At 29.5% G+C, this 10,777-nt stretch overlaps 1 protein-coding gene across 1 annotated transcript; it reads right to left on the reverse strand.

The window, feature by feature from the left end:
• Positions 1–6,727: 6,727 nt before the first annotated feature.
• LOC115700336 (probable galacturonosyltransferase-like 1) lies at positions 6,728–8,447 on the reverse strand. The gene has a single exon (XM_030627908.2). The coding sequence runs from the start codon at positions 8,207–8,209 to the stop codon at positions 7,097–7,099; it is 1,113 nt and encodes a 370-aa protein (XP_030483768.2). The 5' UTR covers positions 8,210–8,447; the 3' UTR covers positions 6,728–7,096.
• Between the last annotated feature and the right edge of the window lie 2,330 nt (positions 8,448–10,777).

The following is a 10,777-nucleotide window of genomic DNA, read 5'->3' on the forward strand; positions in this document are numbered from 1 at the left end:
GACCTTGTTGTCTTGTCCTTGACAAAGTAACAATTTTTTATAAAATTCAAGAAAAATATCATTATCTTGAGTTAGTTTGGAGACACTAACAAGATTTTTTCGTAATGAAAGGAACATTTTAAGACAGATTGCATATGCAGAGGACAAGGCTGATTGAAAGAGGGAACAGTGATAGATCCTACGTGAGAAATAAAAAGTTTCTTACCATCACCAATGGCCAATGTCTCAGTACCATTGAAGGGCTTTCCTTCATCGAAATTGGTATGGTCAAATGTAACATGTGTTGTAGTTCCTGAGTCAAAATACCAAGAACTTCTTATCCAAAGTCTTGCACCATATTAGTGGTGTATGCCTGAGGATCACAGTCACATTCTAAGTCAGTGAAAAAGGCACAATTAGTAGGGTTACCTGGTTTGGGGGTTGTCTAGTTTTTGTCAAAACGATAATGACACACAGTTGCAGTGTGTCCAATCTAATACACACTTTACACGCCACCCTATGATTGGGAAATCTTGGAAAACCACTACCTCAGCCTGTTGGTGGAGCTTGCTGATAATTAGAATTGGTGAAATTATTATTGGCAAAAGGTCAAACACCTTCAAATCTACCATTTCTAAAGGCCACATTAGCTTACATTTTGACTGTGAGATCACTCATGGCAAGGTGATATTCAATTTGACTTTCATGAGACAAAAGTAGAGCCTATACTTCTTTGATAGTCAAGGCATCACTTCTTGAGGTGATCCCTGAGACGACAGGATCAAACTTGGGTCAAAGGCCATAGGGAATTTGTAACACCAGATCTTGATCATCAACAGGGGAACCTACTATGGCCAGAGAGTCTGCAATGGCTTGAACTTTATCAATGAATTCAGAGATGGACAGACCACCTTTTTGAACATGTGAGAACAGGCCTTGAGCTGAAGATGATGAGCTTTGGTCTGAAAGGCAAATTTTTGTTCAAGAGTGCGCCAAATAGAGAAAGAAGTTTTGTAGTTGGCAACAGAAGTGAGAATGCTTTCAGACGTGGATGATCGCAGCCATGAGAGAAGTAATTGATCCTTGTGTTGCCCTTGAAGGTACTCTAGATTAGAAACACCAACAAGAAGATTCCTGGGAGGAGGAACCCCTGTGAACTAGATCTCATCGAAATCATGTCAAATGACAGTAGGAATTACTTGTGACTTCCAAGAAAGGAAGTTCACACGATCCAGGATGATTGTAAGAGATGGACAAAGAATTGGAGAAAGGATTCCAAGATCCAGTGGCAGCAGGATACATGGCAGGGGCCTAAGTACCTTGAGTTGTAGGAGTCATGGCAGGAGCCTAAGTAGCTTGAGGATCGGAAGTAGACGAAGACATGGTCGTTGGTCAAGACTTCTGATACCATGTAGAGAAAGAAAGCAGAGAGAAAAGCAAGAAAGAAAAGCACTGAATTAATCAGCTTAGCAAAAGTTGACTTAACCAGTGTAAACCATTGTATTTATATATGAGTTTATGAAAAAAAGAGTACAATAAGCTTTGTACAAACTCACTAACTACCTTAACTAACTAAACATACTTAACTAATCTAAGCTAACAGAAAACTAACTAGGATTAGTTAATAGTGTTAACAACGTGATTTATATGAGAAAATACTATGTAAGTTGTGCAATCCTACATCATTTTAGAAATGTCAAGTGTAATTATTATGAGACTGTAGGTATAGGACTACACAGATGAAGATAATTTTAATGGATTGATGTATACTACCTTTATCAACAAGGTGCATCTTGTTTTCGGTGATCCATCACTTGAGAACTTCAAAGTTTGGAGGAGGAGCATTACAACTTTGCTTCTTAATTTTAATTGAGGATGTTTATTCGTTTGTTAATGGAATGCACCCTTTTAACACTCCTGGTTTGGTTAGCTCCTAAGGATTCTTTTCTCAGAACTATTTAACAAGGTGTTTTACAAGATGTTAGAATCTTTTAGGATCCTTGGCTCCCTAAGCCATTTAGCTTTAAGATCTATGACAAACTATACCTTGTTGATATCAATGATGGTAGCTGCCTGGGAGGAGCTTTTTATTAGACTATTATTCAATGATGATGATGCTTCTATAATCCTTGAATTACCAGTTGAAAATGGAATGCTTAATGATAAGACAGAAGGGAGTACAAAGTTGCTATGGATTTCAAAATCAAAGTTGAAGCCTCAGATATGCATAAAACTAAGAGTTGGTGGAATTTCTTCTGGATGCCTCGAAAAATTAACATTTCTTTTTTTTGAAAACTTTGCAACTTTTGACTTCCCACTAGCATTGTTCTTTCTTGTCTTGAAATTCATTCAGATCGTCAGTCGAAAATAGAGTTTTGGAAGCTGATTAAATAATGTACTCGTGACTCTGACGCCTTCTCTTTGCTTTCTAAAGTGATCAACTTCCGATTATATATTTGATTTTCTTGTTGCTAATTAATGCCCCTATATCCTTGAAAGGCCAAATTATCCCTACCAGGAGGTGAAGATCAATTTTGATGCTAACGTCAACTTTAAGGACACTGGTTGAGACAATAATAGTGATGTTGCTTCTGGTGATGAGTCAAAGATGAGTTGTGGGCTATTTTGATGGGCTTGTTGCTTGCTAAATTTCATGACCTTAGAATCAGATTGTGCCAATGTTAAAGGCTCGAGCTTGATGATCTATTCTATACTATTAAAATCTTGATTGATGAGGGTGATCTAAATTATAAGCATTTATGTTTTGCTTTAAATTGCAAAGTTAGTGTTAGTTAGAATTGATAAATTTTCTTACTCCTCAAAGCAGATTTTCCAATTCCTTTGTAACTCTTTGGTTGTTTGAACGAGGTATTCTACATATAATCCAGAGATATTAATAATATTGAGATCCTTAGTTTATATATATAATAAGTTATTATCAATTTGTGACTATTATTCTCCAGCCAAAAGGGAATTGTATATATGTATACAATTATAATGTTGTATTCTACGACATATATATTGGTACAAAGTATAACCACACATTTTTGTCCTTTTGTAACTGTTAATGGTTTACGTCTTTTTAATTAGTTAATTAATAAAGGAAAAAAAGACTAATATATGTTTAGCTGGCACATTCCTTTTCCAGACACATAATCCAATTAAATCAACCACAATCGTATAATAAAGTGAGATAAAACATTATAGCTAGATTAATTAATGGCTCTACTACTTGTATATTCATTCGCATAATAATAACAGACTGTATTGTATGTCTCCAATTATTGAGTGGAGAAAAAGTTTAATCATACTTTCACGTACCAAAGCATATATATATTGAATACCTTCATATATAATATATTTGTGGCCAATTCTCTTTCATATTTATAATTGTTATATAATAATAAAAAAAAAATAACAGTAAAAATACTTTATTTTACGATTTTGTTAGAGTTTGTATTCTTTTTTATTGTTAAGTGTTAGCTCAAAAATTTGTAATGGCATATTTATCTAGTTTATTTAATACATAATCCAATAATATATCGCTACGTATTTCTGAATTAACACTTAATGGCCAAAAAATAATACGTCTTAACAAAATCATAAAATAAAGTATTTTTGTTGCTATTATTTTTATTAAAATAATATGTGTAATAATTATAAATATTAAAAAAATTTTACCGCAAATATATTACTATAATATAATATCATATATAATAGATATTTGTATACAAAATACTTAACTAGTAAGCAACTTAACGAACATTATGTATCTATATTCGAAACTAAGTAATAATTTTGAATAACATCATATAAAAACTAGCTTAAGTTTAATGATATTTCAATATATTGAAGTTGAACTATGATATACTTCAATAATTAGTTATTACACTATAATTAGAGCGATTACACAACAATGATCAGAGTTAAGCATTACACAAATAACAATTACAACAAAAATTTTTTGAAAAGTACAAATATAAAATTTTCTCCCGAACGATATACCTCTTGTAGAATATTATTGAAGTTTTTTTTTTTCATTATTATTACAGTTTTGAATAAAGAAAGAAATTATTTCAAATGTGTCATTTTGATTAAATTCCGTTAATTTTTTCAGTTTGTTAATGTAGTAGTAATTTGGTGCAAAAATGGTATAATTTAATAGTCTAAACAAAAAAAATAGAAATAGTAATAAATACAAATTATGAGAATAAGTATTTATGTTCTTAGAGTTAATATTTATATATATATATATATATATATATTTATGGGCTATTTACAAAAATATGGGAAAATAAAGATAAGTTTTGATATATATGGCATAAAAACTTAATTACACTAAATATGGCATTTTTTAAAAAAACTTACAAATATGGGAAAAAGTCTTGAGTAATGCCATAAAAAACTTAAAATTTGTGTTTCTTTTTATTTATTTTTTCTTTTTTAAAAAAATAAAATACTAAAATAAATAAAAAATGATCTCAACTATAGATATTATTTTTTTTTTACAGAAATTAAACTTGTTTTTTTTTTTATTTATACTATTTTTTTTCTTTGTTTTTTTGTTAAGAACTAATTATTTCATTAAAAGCAACAGAAAAAAAAAAAAAAAACCAGTTTCATCAACATCATCCTGAAGAAAAAACAATATAAAAAATTATAAACTTTAAAAATCAATTTCATCAACATTGAAAGAAACTATTAATTTCATTAAAAGAATAAAAAAAATAATTTCATTATATTATTAGAATTTTTTTTCAAGTTACTTTTTTATTATTTTGTTTCTAGGTTGGAAACTTACACTTATATTTTGTTATTAAATTATTGGTAGGCATTATGTGTTGTTTTGATTATATTTGTGATTAGTATTTTTTTTTTTTGGTATATTTGTGTGTGTGTGTATATTTTTATTTGATTGTCGATAAAACCTGGTTTCAATTAACTTTATTATTAACATTTGTATTTTGTTATGATTTTTTATAACGTCAAAACTGGTTTCACATGTCGAAACTGGTTTCACATGTTTTAACTATTATGTAATGGGGTTGCTCAATTTTTATGATATTATTATATATTTTTTCGTTTGTATAAAACCAGTTTTATTATTGTATGATATTTGAACAACAATTTTTATTTTATTTTAATTAATCGAGTTTCGACGTACGTATTATTTTATTATTTTCATAACTGGTTTTTTTAAGTAATTAATTTTTTTTATTGTTGTTCATAATTGAGTTTTATTCAATTTTTTATTAATTTATCTCAAGAAACTAGTTTTTTATTTGTTTGTTTTTATTTTGGTTGTTTTCTTATTTGGTTTCTCACATTCCACCGTTTTTTTTTTATTCTTTTATGGTTTTTATTGCACTTTTGTCTCTTTAATTTTCTTTGTTTCTTTTTTTTCTCTTTGATTTTAATTTGCGATTCTCTTTGTTATATTTATATGCATATTGTATGTTTAAATTAACTCTAATTTTTGAGCAAGCAAATAAAAAATTAAATGCCAAAATAAAGAATGAAGTTAGAAGTTTGATTATTAGGTATTGATATAAATTTTATATGTTCGAAACTGGTTTTTAAATTTAGTATCGTTAATTTGTAAAAGTTTAGTTATTAGGCATTGTGTATTTTTTATTATGTTATTGTTGAAACTATTTTTTTTTTTTTGCCACTTTTAATGAAATAATTCGTTTATTTTAATATTGATGAAACTGGTTTTTAAAGTTAGTATCGTCTTTAGATTGTAATTTTTTTCATTATCTTGTTGATGAAACTATTTTTTGTATTCTTTAAATGAAATTATTAGTTTCTTTCAATGTTGATGAAACTAGTTTTTAAAGTTTGGATTCTTTTTAGATTATGATTTTTTATATTTTTTTTTTCAGGATGATGCGGTAAAACTCGATTTTTTTTTCTGCTGTTTTTAATGGAATAATTAGTTTTTAACAAAAAAAAAACGAATAGTAGTTTAAATAAAAAAAACAAGTTTAATTTTTGTAAAAAAAAATGAAATATAAAAATGTACACTTATTATATATATTAAGAGAAAAAAATTAGGTTGAGAAAAAAATTGAAAAAAAAAAGAGAGACACAAAGAGAAATTAGAAAAAAAAATAGAGAGAGATAAGCGAAAGAAAGAAAAAAAAAAGTAGCAACTGACTTAAAAGTTGAAAAAAAAGAGAGCCAAAATTGACTAAAAAATATATAAAAAAGACAAAAAAAGAAAACTTTTTGAAGTTTCAATAAGTAAAAAAGAAAAAAAAAATTAATAAAAGTATAAAAGTAAAATGTTCTTGTCAAATTAAAAATGTAATGTTTGAAAAAAAAATGTAGTATTTGGTGTAAATTTTTCAAATAAAAAGAAACCCTAAAATGTAAGTGTAAAATAAATTAAAAAAATAAATAAAACTAATTAAGCTAAAAACAAAAACATAAAATATGGGATTGGATAATAAGTTTATAAAAATATGGCATATCAAATACCATAAAAAACTTAAATGTGAAAAAATGCCATAGAAAAGTGGCAAACCTAAAAATACCATATTTTTCTAACTTTGTTATGAAATCCCATATTTCATGTAATTTTCACTATATTTATTAGTTTAGTGTACATTAACACAATAAATCAATAGTGTAAAAGACTTATATATATAAGAAGATAATTCGATTAATCATATTTCATTATGATAATTACGCTAAATGTTTTGAATAAAAGTCATACAGGAATTATATCGACAAATAACAAAAGTATGGAAATATTATTATTAATGTCATTATTCATTGAAAAAAAATCACAAAATTGTACCACTCAAAATAGCTTTCTTTTCTGCTATACAAATTACAGCACCTTGTTTTATTGAAATATATATATGATATTTTTATGCCCAATATATTTTTTTTTACACAATATGTAGAGTAGATGTAGTTATGTGTAATTTCCCCTCACTTCCCCTATAATCTACAAATTAAAGTAAAAATAAAAATCTAATTACCAACGAACCATGCACACAAATTCATTCCCCACCAAAAAAATAAAAAATATTAACAGTCTTTTTTTTTTTGTAATTACTTAATTATTTATTTTTTTCAAATTTGGATTTTTACTGAATGAAATGAATTAAGAATCCAAAACAAATGGAGTCTGTAAGAGGTCGTAGGGAGCCCAAAGAGCATCCAATGGGCAGGGCCGGTTCGCATCGAGGCGGGCCCACGGCTTACCTTTCCCACTCCAATGCAAGAGGCTGACCGGACCGGGATGAAGATCCCGGCAAAGTCCCCGGAAATTATCACCTCCGAGACCGTGCTGGTTCCAACGGTGGTCGACCGAAGCAATGCTACCGGCGAAAACCAGTAGAAAAGGCGGTAGAGAACCCAACTCGTAGATCCTCATCCTCTTCTGGAGCTCCATCCATTCCTCGATCTTGTTCGTGTGATCTCCACCTCTCCAACGGTCCAGATCGATCACCATCACTCCGGTATTGAAATAACAGGGTTTCCTGTTAGCGAAGGTCAAAGACAGAGACGGGTTTGACCAAAATGTTGGGGTAAAATAAGAGGTGAAATTAGCGTTGCAGTATTCCGGCGCGGCGAGCACAGAGTTCTCTCCGAGCTCGGTGGCCGCCAGCTTGGCAATGTCGTCGACGAGGATTAGGTCGGAGTCGAGATAAACGACGCGCCGTACGCAGATTGGGAGTAGGTCGGCCAAGTAGCTGCGGGCGTAGTTGAGTGGGCAGTCCAGGGCGGAGCGAATCGAGGTGGAGATCAGACCGGAGACGGCGGAGTCATCGAAAGGGTAGATTTGGAATTTCAGGTAAGGGAAGGAGTCAGAGATCGTGGCGCGTAGGTGGGACGCGTTGGCTGAAGCGGAAGCGACGAAATGGAAGAGTACGTTCTGTGGGCAAGAGGAGTGTTGGAGTACGGAGAGGATTGCGGCCATGGAACCACGGATGTAGGCAGTGTCGAGGGTCATTGCCACGTGGACGGCGTGGTCAGAACAGATGGGGTTGTCGTTTTCGTCTGGGTCCACTTCACCGTCCGCTTCTGCATTTCCCTCGACGGCGGGGCAGTCCGGTGAGTTGTAGAACTGGGGTGCTTCTCTGAACAGTTGTCCGGCCACATTTTCGACGGCGGCGGTGGTTGCCGATTCGAGTAGTGAAGGTGAGAGGAAGAGAAAAGGAATAAGGAGTAGAAGTAATGGTTTGGACATAGCTAATCCTAAATGAGAATTCATTTATTTATTTATTTATTATATGTTGAATTGAGACCTTTGAGAGAGAGAGAGTCTCTGAGAGAGAGGAGTTTGTATTGGTTTCCATACCCTTTTTAAATGGGAATAATAGATTTGAAAAGGTTTAATGGACACGCTTTTATTTTTGTTGAAATTTTAAAAATTATGAAAAAAAAAAAAAGAGAGAGAGAGAGAGACAGGAATCAATATTGCAATAGCTGGATGGAGGTAATACTTGAATAGCTAGCTATATAGAAGAATAAAAGCTTTAAGTCAAAAATAAGCCAAATGCACATTCTTTTTTTATTTTATTTTCTTTTTTTATATATTTAACTTAATATTATACTATGTTTGATTTGGCGTAATGAAAAGAAAATTACTATTACACCAATTATTTACTAAAAAAATTACTCTTATACTCTTCCATTATTAAAAGAATTTAAAGTAATGATATATATATATATATTTTTAATACACTACTCATTATCCAACATCTTAGTAGAGTAGTAGTGCTATAAGTTTGTACATGTCATGCTAACTCAGTTGGTATTTATTTATACTTTTTAAAAAACAAATCGTCTCATGCTGTCTCAAAAAAGAAAAATATGAATCGTGTAGTGTTGTGTCAATATTTTTAAAGGATAGGCCTGACACGGCTCGTAGACTTAGTATTTTCGTGTCGTGCTCAGATTCGTGCAGTACTTTGCTTGTGTCGGCCCGTATTTTCTAAACAGATCCAACTTATTTTCATATTCAATCTTAAATTTGTGTTTTACTTTTTAGATAATTTTTATTTTTTATGTTAATACTTTTTAATATAATTATTTGTAAAATATTGTTCAAAAATTTTATAAATGTTTATTTAAAAAAAGTTTTATAAATATAATTAAAACTTTGAAATATATATAATTTAGTAATTGTAATTATTAAAATTTAAATATTTATTTATAAATATCAAAATTTTTATATCACACTCTATAAATTAATTAATATATAATTTTAATTTTTTATGTTTTAATAGTTTTAATAATAAAATTTATAATATCAAGTATTATATTTAAATTTTATTATTATTTAAATTTATTTATAATTGATAAACTCATATCTTATTATTATTATTAAACTATAAGAATTTTAATATGTCGTGTCATGTTTTTTGAGTTTGTCGTTTATCGTACTTTTCGGACTAGTCTATTCGTGCTTACGTATCTTATCTTTTGTACTTTTCGTGTCATATCGTGCTTAAAGATATATTTTTTGTACCGTGTTGTGTCAATTTGTAGTATCGTATCGTATTGTGCCCAAGCCCGTATTTTGTCATGCTCAAGCTCATACTTTTTCGTACCTAATCGTGCTCGTACCTTCGAGACTTATGTTGATTTCATGTCGTATCAAAATGTCTGGCCCATATTTATAACACTTCATCATAATATTATTATTACTTTTATATCACAATTCCCGTTAATATTCATATTAATTACTATTACTATTCTTATTACTATACATAACTACTCTTATTACTATTATCATTCCATTGTAGTGAACTAACACAAATAATTTCTTTTTTTCATGTATAAAAGTCCGAAAAATATTTAGTACACCATCTCTTAAAAAGTCATTTAGTACATTTTTTTATCTTTTCGTTATTGAGGAAAAATTTTAGTGTATTTTTATTTTAATCATATATGTTATAGTTATTTAAGATAATTTATAAATTTTATAAAAACTTATGAATAGTTTATAATACTAAAAATAAAGTTTAAACATTTATTTACCACATGTATAAGAATGTGACGGCTTCAAGCCTCTTTTAGGCTTCCCCTAATAGATTTATAGTTCATATACACGAATACATTATATTTTAGCTGCTTCTTGAATTGAAGACTGATTCTGCAAACCAACACAAGTATTTGTAGAGTATTTTGTCCTTATTTGCACACTTTCCAAAAGTTCAGTGATCTTAAAATTACTCCAAGTCAAGGAGATGCTTAACTTTGGAGTTCTTAAGTGATGGACTACCATAAAATAAGATGCACTTTGTTGATATAGGTAGTACCCATCAATCTATTTCAGTTTTTTTTAATTGTGTAGTCCCATACGTATACAGTCTTAGAATCATCACACTTGACCTTCCTTAAGTAATGTAGAAATGTACAATTTACCCGGTATTTCCTCTTATGGATCATGAGACTACAGACTGTCACAAAGAAAAAGCAATCATCTGTGCAACAAAATATTTAAACTTTATTTCGCACAATAAATTATTCAAACGATTTTAAAAATTTAAAAGTGCTCCTAAATAACGACAATGAATACGAAAAAAAATTAAATTAAAAAATTCTCTTAATAACCAAAACAGATTAAAATTGTTTCAAAACTACCAATTCAGGGTATACTATAAAACTACCCTAAAAGTACTACCAACCGATTTATTATAAAATTATCAAAAAAAAAAAAAACCCCGATTTATTATAATTATGATTATTTTATTTTATTTTATTTTTGAAAGAGATTTATTTTTATTCTTTACAAAATATTTGAGGGAACTTTAGTGTCTCTTGAGAGAGAAAT

This window comes from Cannabis sativa, chromosome X, assembly GCF_029168945.1.
Source record: "Cannabis sativa cultivar Pink pepper isolate KNU-18-1 chromosome X, ASM2916894v1, whole genome shotgun sequence".
NCBI lineage: Eukaryota > Viridiplantae > Streptophyta > Magnoliopsida > Rosales > Cannabaceae > Cannabis > Cannabis sativa.

What these genes read in the sequence shown, in the direction of transcription:
- LOC115700336 (XM_030627908.2), bottom strand. Translation starts at nt 8,209, where the DNA reads ATGAATTCTCATTTAGGATTAGCTATGTCCAAACCATTACTTCTACTC.